The sequence below is a fragment of the Schistocerca serialis genome, chromosome 12 (genome assembly GCF_023864345.2).
Source record: "Schistocerca serialis cubense isolate TAMUIC-IGC-003099 chromosome 12, iqSchSeri2.2, whole genome shotgun sequence".
NCBI classification, from domain to species: domain Eukaryota; kingdom Metazoa; phylum Arthropoda; class Insecta; order Orthoptera; family Acrididae; genus Schistocerca; species Schistocerca serialis.
In genome coordinates, this window is record NC_064649.1 from 119,670,781 (window position 1) to 119,689,104 (window position 18,324).

At 42.8% G+C, this 18,324-nt stretch overlaps 1 protein-coding gene across 1 annotated transcript in view; it reads left to right on the forward strand.

Moving 5' to 3' along the window:
* LOC126428216 (probable cytochrome P450 304a1) overlaps window positions 1-17,684 on the forward strand; it is a 38,664-nt gene extending 20,980 nt beyond the window's left edge. The window contains exons 5-9 of the mRNA XM_050090132.1: window positions 1,245-1,362; window positions 4,072-4,252; window positions 5,770-5,887; window positions 11,329-11,470; window positions 17,222-17,684. Of these exons, the coding sequence (XP_049946089.1) occupies window positions 1,245-1,362; window positions 4,072-4,252; window positions 5,770-5,887; window positions 11,329-11,470; window positions 17,222-17,397 (735 nt within the window). The 3' untranslated portion in view covers window positions 17,398-17,684. The remainder of the gene's footprint in view (window positions 1-1,244; window positions 1,363-4,071; window positions 4,253-5,769; window positions 5,888-11,328; window positions 11,471-17,221) is intronic.
* Window positions 17,685-18,324: the final 640 nt, after the last annotated feature.

Sequence of the window (18,324 nt, forward strand, 5' to 3'; positions counted from 1 at the left end):
TCGAAACTAAGAAAATTTGTGCTTGGCTTCTCTCTCAGAAATAAAAAAAATAGGCATTTCACTGTTTTCGGAAATTCAACACCTAAGAGGGTAAAACAGGAGGTGAAAATTTTTAAGGAGATGTTTCGTTACATTAAAATTTTTTAAAAATCTGATTCTATGAAGAACTGGTTTTTCATTTCTTGCTTATATGTAATGAAATATTTGTTATGGGGTTAAAGTTTCTGCAGAAATATCACCACAAGAAAGCAAACAACATGTGTAACTAAACTTTGGACTGCAGTTACCGGAATCGCCTTTTTTTCAGAAATACATTCGGAAAAGATAATGCTTCTATGACCTTAATTAACATGAAAAGTTTAAAAGCTGTTGTAATTTGTGATTAACACAAAATTACGTTAAAGGAGAACAAAACAAAAAAATCTCTGCAGACCATAGAGCCTATGTAAGTGAAACAATGGGTGCCAAACTAGTTTAGACTGTTTAAAACAAATAATACATCAAACTGAAGGTGAACTAAATTAGTTTCTCTTACGAATGTTCAGCATGTGCACACTCCATTATAGGTGGCACACATCCAGTCTAAAATCCAATTCGTCCCACACTTTGGTTAATATGTCTAGTGTAGTGAAGCAATAGTGTGATGCAATTTAGATAATGGAACAGCGGAAATAAAATGTCATAATTTACTTGACATTTTGTATTATGTGAACTAATCAAATGATAGCAAGTTACAATGTTTCTCAAGAAACATTTACCTTCAGAATTATATTCGCAATCATATTTTTTTCTTTTGAAATAGAACTAATAGCATGACAACCTCTTAAAACTATTATGATGATGTGTTGTGACAGCTAAAATTTATTTGCATAATTTATAATCATATACGAAAATATTGTCACAGGAACTCAATTCTATCGTATATTCCTTTACAAATATTCATCAAGCGTTCTCAAACTAAAACGGTATCAAACGAATTGAAAATAAAAGTGGTGGTGTCGCAAAGTTTGTGTGACACATTTGTCTTCTCTCTTGGTCTGTTTCACTGTCACTGAGAGAATTACCGCCTTGTTTCTGAATGAGTCTTTACTTTCCCATAGATGGTCATTGTGCTGTGACAGTTATAACGTATCATTGATATTCGATGTCTGATAATTTTAAAAGTTATGCTTGAAATATCTTCCCTTCATCTTCCGTTTATCAGTTCGTGCTAGTCCAACTTATCGTTTATCTACATTTTACAGAAAGTCATCCAAGAACACGAGAAGACATACTCTGATGACCACATGAGGGACTTCATCGACAGATACCTCAAGGAGATAAAGGAGAGACAGAAGACAGGCGAACCCAGCACTTACTCCAGTAAGTAAACCAAAACTTAGTGATACACTACTAAACTACAGCTAAGAAGTGTATTGTATTTGTAGCCATTATGGTCAGAGGAACAGCAACCTCAAAAATCCTCACGAAGAAATGGTAAGTATATGTATACTTTATTAATGCAATATGGAGGCAAGTTTCTGTTATACAGTATAGAAGTAAATTTTTACCAGTAGTTTTCGAAAAATAAGTCCATTTACTATTCTAGTGGCAGGAAAACACTGAAATTGTAGTTCTTGTTGAGACAATGCGTTTCCTAGCTTTGGAGCTGACATCACGCTGACAGCCAGAAGAATCTTGTCAGTTACCCATCAAGAGAGATACTGGTTAGCAGCGTCTTTGAGAAACTGTAAGACGGCTGAGGTGAATAAGTCGAGTCACTCAGTCATAGGATCGGAAAGATGGTGTCCAATTTAGTGCGAATTTTTTCATATTTCTCACATCACTGAGGAGCAGAAAGAAAATACTTACGTAATTTTCAGTACTAGCTGTTCATTATTAAAAACACACTGGGCAACAGAATTCAGCCGAAATTGCTACAAAGGTAGCTACTTATTTTCGCCTGCCTTGTTAACAAATTTTTACTTTCAGCGAAGCGTGATCTGTGACGAATGTTGAGTAACACGCAAATATATTTTACAGACATTTTAAAGTTAGCTTCTGTTGCCGGAACGCAGCGGAGTTCGCACAATGTCATCTTACAATCATGTCAATTCAGTTGCACTTTTGACAGAAACCTGAAACAGCACCATATTAGTAAGAAAGTTACACGTGTTAACTTAATGGAAAAATTATCTCCATCTTACATGCAACACTTTGGGAAAAACTCGTTTCAAATTCTTGAACAATTTAGGAGATACAATGGATGTCAGTAATATTTTCATTTTCACTTATCGTTAGCGTGCGTGAGAGCGGAAGTGAACCCACTACATACAATTCTTTTTTCAAGACTGGACTTACATATAGATCTCCCCACAAGTTTAAAGAAAACTTCAACATTTTAGCTAAATTTCATATGCAGCAATGTACAACCTAACATGCACCAATCGTAAACTCATGGTGACTCCTATTTTTTATTGTAATCAATTCTAACTACACACTAAGACCACTAACGAAATGATACACTTCACCATGAAGCTGACGAATGATGCTACAGCATTTAAAATTTTCAGATTTTTGTACTTTAAAATCGTGTGAGAAAAACTGCAAAGCAGTCGCAGTATCTGCGACGCTCTATTCACAATGGCACTGCTCCACCTCCATTATTCCCTGTGTGGGCTTTAGACATACACTGAAGCGCCAAAGAAACTGGTATAGGCGTGCGTACTCAAATACAGAGGTGTGTAAACAGGCAGAATACGGCACTGTGGTTGGCCACGCCTAAATAAGACTAACTCTCTGGCGCAGTTTTTAGATCGATTAGTGCTGCTACAATGGCAGGTTATCAAGTGTTATGCGAGTTTAAACGTGGTGTTACAGTCGGTGCACGAGTGATGGGACACACATCTCCGAGGTAGCGATGAAGTGGGGATTTTCCCGTACGATCATTTCACGAGTGTACCATGAATATCAGGAATCCGGTAAAACATCGAATCTCCAACATCGCAGCAGCCGGAAAAAGATCCTACAAGAATGGGACCAATGAGGAGTGAAGAGAATCGTTCAACGTGACAGAAGTGCAAGCCTTCCGTAAATTGCGGCACATTTCTATACTGGACCATCAAAAAGTGTCAACGTACGAACCATTCAAAGAAACATCATCGATATGAGCTTTCGAAGGTGACGGTCCGCTCGTGTATCCCTGATGACCGCCCGACACAAAGACTTACACCTCATCTGGGTCCGTCAACACCGACTGTTGATGACTTCAAGCATGTTGCCTGGTAGGACGAGTCTCATTTCAAATTGTATCGAGCGGATGGACGTGTATGGATACGGAGACAACCTCATGAATCCATGGATCCTGCATGTCGCTGGGGACTGTTGAAGCTGGTGGAGGCTCTGTAATAGTGTGGGGCATGTGCACTTGGTGTGATATGGGACTCCTGATACGTCTGGATCAGACTCTGACTGGTGACACGTACGTAAGTGTCCTGTCTGATCACCTGCATCCATTCACGTTCTCCATTGAGACGGACTCGGGCAATTCGGGCAGGACACTGCGACACCCCACACATCCAGAATTGCTAGAGAGTGGCTCCAGGAACACTCTTCTGAGTTTGAACACTTCCGCTGGCCACCAGACTCCCAGTCACGAACATTATTGAGCATATCCTGGGATGCCTTGCAAAGTGCTGTTCAGAAGAGATCTCCTCTCCCTCATACTCTTACTGATTCATGGACAGCCCTGCAGGGTTCATGGTGTAAGTTCCCTCGAGCACTACTTCAGGCATTCGTCGAGCCCATGCCACGTCGTGTTGTGTCGCTTCTTTGTGCTCGCAGGGACCCTAGACGATATTAGGCAGCTGTACCAATTTCTTTGGCTCTTCAGTGTGTAACAGCACTAGACAGCGCAGTAGCCCAGCACACAGACTACTTTTTTCTTTGTGTTACAAGACTTACAGTATCTACGCTAGCTTGCGGAGTCCAGATCGACATCACCGTTTGGTGAGGACACAAAACTACAAGTAGTTATGACTGCTGTACTGGTGGAGGTGTGTGGTTAACCATCTGCCCGTGTCGTGTTTACAGCCGACCAGCTGGGCGTCATGATGTTCGACACGTTCCTGCCCTCGTCGATGGTGCAGTCCACGGTGCTGACCTGGGCCCTCATGTACGTCGCCTACTTCCCCGAGGTGCAGAAACGGGTGCAGCAGGAGCTCGACTCCGTCATCGGGCCTTCCAGGCTGCCCAACCTCAACGACCGCCCAAAGTGAGTCCCTCGCTAAACTCTTCTCCGGACAACCCTCTGACTATAGCTCAAAGTGGATCAAACCATCCTGTGGTCCAAATTAGTGGAGTGTTCTTGTAACCAACTCGCCTGATGATGCCTTAACACATTTGTTTTTGCACTCTTCATCAATTTTGCCAGTTTATTTTTCTCTGTGCTGATCCGTTTCCTAAATCCTTCTTCCATCATACGAATATTGTATGGAAGAAAACAGAATCCCTACACTTTACCTACTTCATGGTTCTCTAGCTTATCATGAATCTGATTGGGGTTCACCATTACTTTCGCTTTTACTGTTTACTGTCACTCAGTACTATGTGTTCATTAAACTGTTCATTTATTCAACAGGTCTTGTGCATTCTTGTTCCATTTTAATGAGCGCTGTAATGTCATCAGTCAGTCTTGTGACTGACCTCTTGTAATCCGAAGTTCTAGTTTCCACCTTTCCTTGTTCGATGTATAGACTGAAGAGCAGCGGCAAAATCCTGCATCCCTGCATATCACCCTTTTTAATCGAATCACTTCATTCACGGTCTTTCATTCTTATTGTTCTCACTTAATTCTTGTAAATATTGGATATTACTTGCTTTTCCTTCAACTAACATACATTTTTCTAAATTCAAACATCTTGCACAATTTTACATTGTGGAATGGTTTTCTCTGTATCAACAAATCCTAGGAGTGCTCCCATAAATACGAGTAATGTCAGAAATGCCCCTCTGGCTCAGGTGCATTTATCCCCCTCCTCCACTCAAAGCCGAACTGTAACTCATACATATGTATCATATATATATGAACTTACTGTAAATATTACCAAGCTGGCTAGAGCAGTGGTTAGTACAATGGACTCGTATTTGGGAGGCCATCTGTTCAAACCCGTGTCTGGACATCCTGGTTTAGGTTTTTGGTGATTTCCCTAAATCGCTTAATGCAGATGCTGGGATGGTTCCTTCTCTGTTTTTCCTTAATCCTAGCTTGGGCTCTGTCTCTGATGATCTCGTTGTCGACACGACTTTAAACCCTAATCTCCTCCTCCTCCTCCACTGTAGGCATTCCATTGTTGAGCTTTCAGGGCTACACTTTCCAACCATTACAGCCCACCCCTCATTTCTCCCACAAACTGCGGTGCTAGAGGTGTTTCATCAGCATGGTAAGTGTCATCTGATGGTAAATCACAAATGTATCAGAGTCACACATGTACCAAACCAAGATGAAGTTGCTGAAGGTGTTCAACACCTATGTTGGAAAAGACATAGACATGTATTTTCATTTTTGGAGATAGAGATTTGTGATATTCTTCGCATTTCCAGTTTTTCTAATTTGCTACACCTTTGTTTTGTAAGGAACTTACTTGTTCAAAACACTTTCATTCCTGTCCTCAGAACTCAAGGAAAGATCAAGAGTGAAACGTTTCTGCTATGTGAGAAAGCTTTTGGTGATTGGTTGGAGAGGTGGGCTTTCATGATGCTCTGCTCTGACTATATTACTGTCTTCCACAGCTTGCCCTACACGGAGGCGACGCTACGCGAGACGATGAGGTTCCAGACGCTGCTGCCGATCGGAATTCCCCACATGGCGCTGGACGACGCCAAGGTCAAGGGCTACAACATACCCAAGGTCAGTCCCAGTCACTACTCGCGGATCAGTGGTAGGGTGTATGACTGCAGAAAGGAAGTACATGGGGGGAGCTTATGAACTGAGATCAATGTGTTACTTCAAGAATAGCCACGAGGTGGAGACAAAACTTGCTGATACCATGCAGCGATGAAACAGGTACGGGGTGGCAATTATTGAACTATCCAAAAAGAAAAAAAAAACGTAAATTAGCTACAGACTACAGCGTGCTTACACATTATTCAAAATGTAAATGTCACTGCAGATATTTGGATTTAGGTTATGACATATTCGATATGCCTGTCATCATAGGCGATGATGTGATGCAGACAAATAGCGAAATTCTGCATGACCCGCTGAAATGTCGGAACATCGATGCTGTCGATGATCTCCTGAATGGCTGTTTTCAGCTGAGCAATGGTTTTGGGGTTCTGTACACCCTGTCTTTAATAGGCCCACACAAAAAGAAGGCGCATGTGTTCAGATCTGGACAATATGGTGGCCAATCGACGCCCATGCCAGTGGCCTCTGGGTCCTCAAAGTGCTCCTCCAAGACGTCAAACACTCTCTTCTTTCAGATGAAGTCGAGCTCCATCTTGCACGAACCACATCTGGTCGAAATAAGGATCACTTTGCATAATAGGGAAGAAATCACCTTCCAAACCCTTCACGTACCATTCGGTGGCCACTGTGCGATCAAGGAATATCGCACCAATATTGCATGACTGGACACTGTACATCACTGAGTCAGTCACTGAGTGTAAAGAGACTCCTCGACCGCGAAATGCGGATTCTTAGTCCCTCAAATATGCTCAGACATGCTGTACTGTCACTTTTCATGTGCAAGTGGACGACAACGGCAAGGTGTGTGTGCATGTGCATACCAATTCCCATTATACCCCTTGGGCAACCGTACAGTTGAACGTCCTAACGCAAACCATTCAGGAGTTATGACTATTTCATTTCATATAGTTCAATAATTGTCTTCCTATATGTGAAGTGGGCATAGAATAAATTCGAAGTGATAGACAATGTAGCATATAACAACAGCAATCAAAGATGTGTGAATGGATTTGAATCTCCACACCAGGCTGTTCAAGTATCTACATCTACATCTACATCCATAATCCGCAAGCTACCTGACGGTGTGTGGCGGAGGGTACCTTGCGTACCTCTATCGGTTCTCCCTTCTATTCCAGTCTCGTATTGTTCGTGGAAAGAAGGATTGTCGGTATGCGCCTGTGTGGGCTCTAATCTCTCTGATTTTATCCTCATGGTCTCTTCGCAAGATATACGTAGGAGGGAGCAATATACTGCTTGACTTTTCGGTGAAGATATGTTCTCGAAGCTTAAACAGAAGCCCGTACCGAGCTACTGAGCGTCTCTCCTGCAGAGTCTTCCACTGGAGTTTATCTATCATCTCCGTAACGCTTTCGCAATTACTAAATGATCCTGTAAGGAAGCGCGCTGCTCTCCGTTGGATCTTCTCTCTCTCCTCTATCAACCCTATCTGGTACGGATCCCACACTGGTGAGCAGTATTCAAATAGTGGGCGAACAAGCGTACTGTAACCTACTTCCTTTGTTTTCGTATTGCCTTTCCTTAGGATTCTTCTAATGAATCTCAGTCTGGCATCTGCTTTACCAACGATCAACTTTATATGATCATTCCATTTTACATCACTCCTAATGCGTACTCCCAGATAATTTATGGAATTAACTGCTTCCAGTTGCTGACCTGCTATATTGTAGCTAAATGATAAGGGATCTATCTTTCCATGTATTCGCAGCACATTACAGTTGTCTACATTGAGATTCAATTGCCATTCCCTGCACCATGCGTCAATTTGCTGCAGATCCTCCTGCATTTCAGTACAATTTTCCATTGTTACAACCTCTCGATATACCATAGCATCATCCGCAAAAAGCCTCAGTGAACTTGCGATGTCATCCACAAGGATGGCTGAATGGGCACAGATAGAAGGCAGGTAGGAATGGGGAAAAGGATGACACATGGGGCGATACTGCAGCTGGGCCGTAGCATAGTCCACTGGCCAAGCTTAGGGGATTAGAGATGACCAAGCAGGTCACACATGCTCACAACACATGCAAACTGGCTGCCTTGCGGGTTGCCTACACCACGCACCACAGTCAGCGGAAGAACTGCACGGCGCTCGGGCACACGTGCTCAGTGGTGCAGCCTCGCAACAGACCGCTCGACAAGAACAGCTCTGCCTGATCAACAGAATACGAAGTTAAAAACGTCGAGAAACATAACACGCAACTTCAGAATTTTCTCAACATTCTTCCAAACGTATGAAGGGAACTTTATGTTTTGACAGTTTCGTTATGGCCAAGAGAAGCCCAGTGTTGTATTACTACACAACAATGGATTTCAACCCGAGAGGGAAGTTTATTTAATTCAGAGTGACATTTGGAGAGAAGAGCAGCCTACATTTATCTAATCAGTATTGTATGCCAAATCGAGACTCGAACCTGGACCTTGATTTTCATGGACAATGGACCTACCAACTGAGCAGTCAGGCTGTGACTCACAACCCACTCTCATATTCACTTCCACCAGTAACTGACCCCTACTTTCTGAACTCCAGAGACGGTTATTCTATGAGCGGACACTGAATACCTTGTGGGATTAGCATTCTAGAGACAATTACTTATCCACAGCACATGGGAACGTTTCCAGGACGAATCGTCCACACTACAGTGAAATGTTCGCTGTTTTTTAAACTCCCTTACACATTAAACTTGCAACCCCTAGGTTGCAGCAACACCTTTCCCCCTCAATATTCTTTCTTTCAGTAGAGTTATTTTCACTTGATATGCAGGAGAACTGCTGTAAGGTTTGCAGAGTAGGAGAAAAGGGGATGCCGGAAGTGTACCTGTCAGTGCGGGTTGTGAGTCATGCTCGGATAGCTGAGTAGGTAAGAGCCAATGGAAGGTCTTGAGTCGGAGTCCGTGTGCAGCACAGAACAGCCTGCTGGGAAGATTCAAATCAGCACACCCTTCATTAGGTTCAGAAACGTTTATCTATTATCATATTTTCTGTCTGGGTCAAGCCACTTCTAAGAAACTAGATCATCCAGTGGATATGTGAGAAAGATGGGGAAACACCGAAGGAATCCCAGGTGGTGTGCCGCCGAAAGCGAGACGGAAAGTGTAGAGATATGCAACAGGGGGCGGGAGGGGGGTGGGTGAGGGGGGGGGGGGGGGGCTCCCTGACAAAAAAATGTGAATTCATAACAAAAAAATCCAAAGCTCTGTAATCTGTGCCAGTATGCCAGTCACATGTAAATGTGAGATATCCAAAGTTACTTACTGTTATCGCATCTTAAAAACCTCCTGAACTAAGGATACTCATCGAGTTAGTTTTTACTGTGAAACGTAGTAAGATGGTTAATATACATTAATTTCTTGTAACAGCACGTTGACTGTCCCAAACATATTAGTTTCAAAATTATGCAGATGAATCACGAATCTGAGCCAAGTACTTTTAGATGAGAGACTGGCGGTCGAAAATGAATATTGAAATATTTCATTGACACAAATTCCTTATGTCTCACATCAACATAACAGCACACCCTTCATTACGTTCAGATACGTTATTTCTATTATCATATTTTCGGTCTGGGTCAATCCGCTGTTAAGGAACGAGATCATCCAGTTGATATGTGAGAAATATGGGGAAACACTGAAGAAATCCAAGATGGTGTGCCGAAAGCTAGACGGAAAGTGTTGAGACATGCAACACACTCCGCCCCCCCCCCCCTCCCAGACAAAAATATGTGAAAACATAACAAAAAAATGCAAAGCTCTGTAATCTGTCCCACTATGCCAGTAAAATGTAAATGTGAGAAATTCAAAGTTACTGTGTAGTTGCTTACCATTAGCGCATCTTAAAAACCTCCTGAACTAAGTATACCCATCGAGTTAGTTTTTACTGTGAAAAGTATTAAGATGGTTAAAATACATTAATTTCTTGTAACAGTACGTTGACTGTCTCAAACATATTAGTTTCAAAATTATGCAGATGAATCGCGTATCTGAGCCAAATATTGAAATATTTCATTGACACAAATTCCTGATGTCTTACATCAACAACTTCAACTCACAGTACTTTTTCAAAGTCTCTGCTGCGTGAAAACATTAATTACAACATTACTAGCGATCGGTTCAATTCCGAAAATTCTGAAGGTATGTGGGATGAAATATAGGGACCGAAAATTTATTTGCATCTTGTACACCGACCAAACTGTAGATGTAAGAGTTGAAGGGCACGGAAAGGAAGCAGTAGTTCAGAAGTAAGTGAGATAGGGTTGTGGGCTACATCCAATGTTATTCAGTTTGTACACTCAAATAAACAGTTAAGGAAACCGTGGAGAAATTTGGAGAAGAAATTATGGTTCAAAGAGAAGAAATAAAAAGATTTGACGTTTGCCAATGGCAATGTAATTCTGTCAAAGACAGCAAAGGATGTGAGAGGTTATAAGATGAATAACTAAAAGTGAAGCAAAGGTAGTCGAATTGAATCAAGCGATGTGAAGGGAATTAGAGTAGGAAACGAGACTTTCAAAGTAGTTAATGGGTTTTGCTAGTTAGTCAGCAAAATTACTGATGAGGGCTGAAGTAGAGAGTATATAAAATGCAGGCTGGTAATACCAAGAAAATCATATCTCCAAAAGGGGAATTTATTAACATCTGATATCAGTTTAAATGTTAAGAAGTCTTTTCTGATAGTATTTGCTGCAGGGTAGCCATGCACAGAAGTGAACTGCGGTAAATAAGCAGTTCAGACAAGACGAGAACAGAAGCTTTTGTAGTGTGGTGCCACAGAAGAATGCTGAAGATTAGATGGGTAGATCGAGTAAATAATAGGGAGTTACAGGACAAAATTGGGGAAAAAAGAAATTTATGGGCATTTTGACTAAAAGACGGAATCGATTGACAGAACACATCGTCAGGCTTCGGAGATTAGTCTGATAATGCAGTGAATTGTGTGTGTGTGTGTGTGTGTGTGTGTGTGTGTGTGTGTGTTGAAGTGGGGGGAGTGGGAGGGAGGACTTACGTTTGAAGGGGGAGGCGTGAAGACTGTATGGAGACTCAAACGAATGTAGGTCGCAATAGGTATGCAGAGATGAAGAGGCTTGCACAGGATTGATTAGCATGCATTACAGCATTAAACCAGTCTTAGGACGGAAACCGGAACATAAACGTCAATTCCGAGGAAACTAACTGCGTCATGTAATCGTCAGATATTACTAGCTTAACAAAGAAATGGCGTCACTAAAAGGATGGCAAGACGATGGTAAGAACTTTTATTTCATAACAAAACATGTTTTCTTCAAATTGCCAAGTCTCTCAATGTTGGTATTTTTAAGTGGTAACCCTGGGTAATGCAATAAATGACAGAGTAGTTCTGTGTTACAGGGAACTGTAGTGGTGACCAACCTGTGGAGCATGCACATGGACAAGGACGTGTGGGGAGACCCAGATAGGTTCAGGCCAGACAGGTTCCTTGGCCCAGATGGGAAGATCACCAACAAGGACTACACTCTGCCATTTAGCACTGGTACGTACTCCTTCTTCCAGTATTTCCAATTTTGGAGCTACGATATCATATAAACAGACTACTTCGTCAATGCGGCAACCATAGATACGAGGTGCATTAAAGTTCTAAGGCCTCTGATTTTTTTTTCTAATTAACTACTCACCCGAAATCGATGAAACTGGCGTTACTTCTCGACGTAATCGCCCTGCAGACGTACACATTTTTCACAACGCTGACGCCATGATTCCATGGCAGCGGGGAAGGCTTCTTTAGGAGTCTGTTTTGACCACTCGAAAATCGCCGAGGCAATAGCAGCACGGCTGGTGAATGTGCGGCCACAGAGAGTGTCTTTCATTGTTGGAACAAGCCAAAAGTCACTAGGAGCCAGGTCAGGTGAGTAGGGAGCATGAGGAATCACTTCAAAGCTGTTATCACGAAGAAACTGTTGCGTAACGTTAGCTCCATGTGCAGCTGCGTTGTCTTGGTGAAACAGCACATGCGCAGCCCTTCCTGGACGTTTTTGTTGGAGTGCAGGAAGGACTTTGTTCTTCAAAACATTTTCGTAGGATGCACCTGTTACCGTACTGCCCTTTGGAACGCAATGGGTAAGGATTACGCCCTCGTTGTCCCAGAACATGGACACCATCATTTTTTGAGCACTGGCAGTTACCCGAAATTATTTTGGTGGCGGTGAATCTGTGTGCTTCCATTGAGCTGACTGGCGCTTTGTTTCTGGATTGAAAAATGGCATCCACGTCTCATCCATTGTCACAACCGACGAAAAGAAAGTCCCATTCGTGCTGTCGTTGTGCGTCAACATTGCTCGGCAACGTGCCACACGGGCAGCCGTGTGGTCGTCCGTCAGCATTTGTGGCACCCACCTGGATGACACTTTTCGCATTTTCAGGTCGTCATGCGGGATTGTGTGTACAGAACCCACAGAAATGCCAACTCTGGAGGCGATCTGTTCAACAGTCATTCGGCGATCCCCCAAAACAATTCTCTCCACTTTCTCGATCATGTCGTCAGACCGGCTTGTGCGAGCCCGAGGTTGTTTCGGTTTGTTGTCACACGATGTTCTGCCATCATTAAACTGTCGCACCCACGAACGCACTTTCGACACATCCATAACTCCGTCACCAGATGTCTCCTTCAAATGTCGATGAATTTCAATTGGTTTCACACCACGCAAATTCAGAAAACGAATGATTGCACGTTGTTCAAGTAAGGAAAACATCGCCATTTTAAGTTAAAACAGTTCTCATTCTCGCCGCTGGCGGTAAAATTCCATCTGCCGTACGGTGCTGCCATCTCTGGGACGTATTGACAATGAACGCGGCCTCATTTTAAAACAATGCGCATGTTTCTATCTCTTTCCAGTCTGGAGAAAAAAAAATCGGAGGCCTTAGAACTTGAATGCACATCCTACATCTAGAACCATAATCACCTGTATAAAAGTGCTTATACTTTGTAAACATATGACATCATAGCTCCAAAACTGTCAAATTACTCTCATAATAAAAGTATTTACTGCGTTACTTCAACAAATATAGAACGACAGTAAAAATACAGCTAAGAACGATGTTATATATACATGTCAATCTATCTAGACAATATATATGTAAGTAGTAATCCATGCTCAATGTCGTACCATAACATAAATATGTATAATGAGTATGTATAATGAAAATAACGTCACCCACACTGTACTGCAGTTCATTCGATAATGGCAGTTCATCTGAAACAAACCTATAGTTAAAGATAGACAAAAATAAATGTCACACAGCAGCGATTCTCGACAGTATTTGTAAATATGTCACCTGCTGAATTATACTAAGTTGCAGGTACTGTGAAACATAGAAAATAGGATTCTGAGGTAAACCCACTCATCCTTGAAGTCTCCGCATTAGTCGAACAGTGTTCAGTGATCAGTACTTTGCTTACTGAAGACGAAAAACCGCCTAAAGTCTTTTCTCGAATGATTTTACAGTATGGTGAAAGCTATATGAGCAACGGAAACTTTTCTAAGCAAGTGGAACAGTTCAAAAACGGTCGATCCTCAGTGACTGACAGCCAGTTGTAATGTCAATTGCCTCGCTAGAAAGCTTCAATGACGACATTATTGCTAAGGACCGATGTATAACAGTTTAACGTATAGCAAAGACAGTTGCAGGAAGTGTTGGCACAGTTCATAACGCAATCTATAACAAGCTCAAGTACAACAGAACAAGTGCAAAGTGGGTGCCGAAAGAGTTAACGCAACGACACAAGGAAACAAGATTCAGAGCGTGCACAGACTTGGAAAAACGCTATGAAAACGAAGGGTTTTTTTCTGCAAACATAATTTTCATTTGTTTGGTCCACTCAAGGAGCATTACGTTGAGGAAAAGTTCGGCAACGACGAGAAGGTAAAAGAATCTGTGGGGAAGTTGTTCAAACAACAAGACAGGGACTTCTTTGCGTCAGGTAGTACGAAAAAAATAGTTCATCGTTGGGAGAAACGTATTAATATGGGTGGGGATCATGTTTCGTACAAAAACACTGTTTTTTTCTACATCAATTGACCCCTAGTTATTGAATGTCCCTCGTACAAAGTTTTCCTTTGCTTTATATGTAGGCTTATCTTTCTAGCAGTTCTTTCGAGACTTCTAGAGTGTACTTTTTTTTGTTGTAATTATATCAATTGCAACTGCTATAGCAACCCCTGAACTGATGTGCCCAGGGCAGTTTCCCTCCTGTTGATGTCTGTACCTCTTATGACGTTTCCCAACGTTAATATTAAACACAAGGCAGGATAATGAATCTCCCCACCTTCCTCCATTTTTTGTAGTCACAGCACATCACAACATATTTTGTATCATTGACACTGGGTATTTTCCATAGTGGTTTGCACTCAGCAGTCCTCAGTAACGGTAGCAGTGGAATAATCATAACTTTAAAGCGACATCTCTTTACATGAAACTCAGCAAACAAACACCTGCTAGGGACGAGACACTTATGCCACGGTTGTCCATATTAATTTGTTATCGTCGCTTTTTGTCACACGTGCGATTACATCTCTCAGCCACTGTTTTGGGACGTCGAGAGAAAGTCACTGCACTGACATGGCTTTGTGTATACAGGGTGAGTCACCTAACATTACCGCTGGATATATTTCGTAAACCACATCAAATACTGACGAAACGATTCCACAGACCGAACGTGAGGAGAGGGGTTAGTGTAATTGGCTAATACAAACCATAAACAAATGCACGGAAATATGTTTTTTAACACAAACCTACGTTTTTTTAAATGGAACCCCGTTAGTTTTGTTAGCACATCTGAACATATAAACAAATAAACAAATACGTAATCAGCGCCGTTTGTTGCATTGTAAAATGTTAATTACATCCGGAGATATTGTAATCTAAAGTTGAATCTTGAGTACCACTCCTCCGCTGTTCGATCGTGTGTATCGGAGAGCACCGAATTACGTACGGATCCAAAGGGAACGGTGATGGACCTTAGGTACAGAAGAGACTGGAACAGCACATTACGTCCACATCCTAACACCTTTTTATTGATCTTTTTCACTGACGCACATGAACATTACCATGAGGGGTGAGGTACACGTACACACGTGGTTTCCGTTTTCAATTACGGAGTGGAATAGAGTGTGCCCCGACATGTCAGGCCAATAGATGTTCAATGTGGTGGCCCTTATATGCTGCACACAACTGCAATCTCTGGCGTAATGAATGTCGTACACGCCACAGTACATCTGGTGTAATGTCGCCGCAGGCTGCCACAATACGTTGTTTCATATCCTCTGGGGTTGTAGGCACATCACGGTACACATTCTCCTTTAACGTACCCCACAGAAAGACGCCGAGAGGTCTAAGATCAGGAGAACGGGCTGGCCAATTTATGCGTTCTCCACGTCCTATGAAACGCCCGTCGAACATCCTGTCAAGGGTCAGCCTAGTGTTAATTGCGGAATGTGCAGGGAATGTGCAGGTGCACCATCATGCTGATACCACATACGTCGACGCGTTTCCAGTGGGACATTTTCGAGCAACGTTGGCAGATCATTCTGTAGAAACGCGATGTATGTTGCAGCTGTTTGGACCCCTGCAATGAAGTGAGGACCAATGAGGTGGTCGCCAATGATTCCGCACCATACATTTACAGTCCACGGTCGCTGTCGCTCTACCTGTCTGACCCAGAGAGGATTGTCCACGGGCCAGTAACGCATGTTCCGTAGATTCACTGCCCCGTGGTTTGTGAAACCCACTGCATCGGTAAACAGGTAGAACTGCAACGCATTCTCCGTTAATGCCCATTGACAGAATTGCACTCGATGATTAAAGTCATCACCATGTAATTGCTGATGTAGCGACACATGAAAGGGGTGAAAGCGGTGACGATGCAGTATGCGCATGACACTACTTTGACTCAGTCCACCGGCTCTCGCAATGTCCCGTGTACTCATGTGTGGGTTCATGGCAACAGCAGCTAACACACCAACTGCACCCGCTTCTCCTGTGACGGGCCTGTTACGGACCCGTTTGCGTGCTACGACCATACCTGTTGCATACAGTTGGCGGTAGATGTTTTGCAAAGGGCGGCTCTTTGTACGGGTACCGTTCTGCATACACCCTGCAGGCTTCAGCTGCATTTCGTCGACACTCGCCATAGATGAGTATCTTCTCCGCCTTACACCATGGTCACAGTTCCTACAACACTACACTATCACAGACGTCTGGTAACACGGTGTACTACAGTTAGTCTGCGTGCGGAGACGAATGCAGAATAACAATAGCAGCAAGCGCTACATGCGGACACTGCGACAGCTAGACCAAACCACAACAGTGCACTACAGCCACACTCGTAAACTCGGTCGTCATCGTAAACATGTCCCTGCAGATGCTGCTCCCCGACCGTGGCCCGTGTTTGTTACAACACGCAACTGAACGTCAGAGGTTTCAAGCGTCAACTTTAGGTTACAATATCTCCGGATGTAATTAACATTTTACAATGCAAGAAACGGCACTGATTACGTATTTGTTTATATGTTCAGATGTGCTAACAAAACTAACGTGGTTACATTTTAAAAAACGTAGGTTTGTGTTAAAAAACATACTTCCGTGCATTTTTGTATGGTTTGTATTAATCAATTACACTAGCCCCTCTCCTCACGTTCGGTCTGTGGAATCGTTTCGTCAGTATTTGACGTGGCTTACGAAATATATCCAGTGATTACGTTAGGTGACTCACCCTGTATATTAAACAAATGATAGGATAATGAATCTCCCCGTCTTCCTCCATTTTTTTGTAGTCACAGCACTTCATAACATCGACATTGGGTGTTTTCCATAGTGGCTTGCACTGAGCAGTAACTTTAGAGTGACATGTCTTTACATGAAGTTCAGCAAGCAAACACCTGCTAGGAATGTAACATTTATGCCACACTTTTCCATATTAATGTGTTATCGTCTGCCGGCCGGAGCGGCCGAGAGGTTCTAGCCGCTGCAGTCTGGAACCGCGTGACCGCTACGGTCGCAGGTTCGAATCCAGCCTCGGGAATTGATGTGTGTGATGTCCTTAGGTTATTTAGGTTCAAGTAGTTCTAGGGGACATATGATCACAGCAGTTAAGTCCAATAGTGCTCAGAGCCATTTGAACCATTTTGTTATCGTCTCTTTTTGTCACACATGTGTGATTACATCTGTCGGCTACTGTTTTGGGACCTCTAAGGAAAGTCACTGCACTGACGGGTCTTGGTGTTGGCAGGCAAGCGCGTGTGCCCCGGGGAGACGTTCGCGCGGCAGAACATGTTCCTGATGCTGGCGACGATCCTGCAGAACTTCTTCATCCGGTCGGACGGGGTGCCGCCCCCGTGCATCAGCAACATCCCGGGGGTGGTCGAGACGCCGCCCGCCCTGTGGGTCGAGTTCCAGGCCCGATAGGTGCACCCTGCACCCTGCACCAGACTCCAGACTAACAAACAACACCGCCTGTCTCACAACACAGGCAGAAGGCGCATACGTGTTAAACATAGTGTCACTTTACAGTGAAAAAAAAAAAACATTTTTCCATGACATGAAATATGGAAATATTAGCCTTATTGCTAGCAAACAGATTCTGTTTCTTTATTGCTTTCCTATATATAGGAGGCATGACTTTTTCAAGTATGTGTCCTTTGTTTACAAAAAAACACATGTGTATTTTAAAACATTTTATACTTGCACCAAAGCTTGTACTGTAATTTAAATTTCAATAAAATTTTTCACTTGTATGAAGGCACTTATGACTACAAACAAAGGCACCCGAAATTCTTCCTTATAGAAATCTGCGACCGTACTTCTCGAGCAGCACTGAATGACCGTTGTGAGGTTATCGTCATTTTCTTGAGATAAAACGAACACACCTTGAACCTGCAGAAAACTCACTAGACGTGGACGAAATGCACCGTTGTGCTTCGCCGTCGACTTCCTGCACAAAATATTGGTAATGACATATGTTTTCCCCGGCCGGTGTGGCCGACCGCTTCTAGGCGCTTCAGTCTGGAACCGCGCGACCGCTACGGTTACTACCTGGCTTCCGCATGCAACATACCTATGTCACCAGTGACTACTAGTGTAGACACATACGGTTGCTGTCAACAAGTATGCACCTGAAGATGATGTTGTAACAACACATAAACTAGTTGCCAATAAAAGCAACACCTTAATACAGCTGGAGGAATTTCGTCATTTTTTAACATACCGGGTGATCAAAAAGTCAGTATAAATTTGAAAACTGAATAAATAATGTAGATAGAGAGGTACAAAGTGACACACATGCTTGGAATGACATGGGGTTTTATTAGAACAAAAAAAAAAAAATACAAAAGT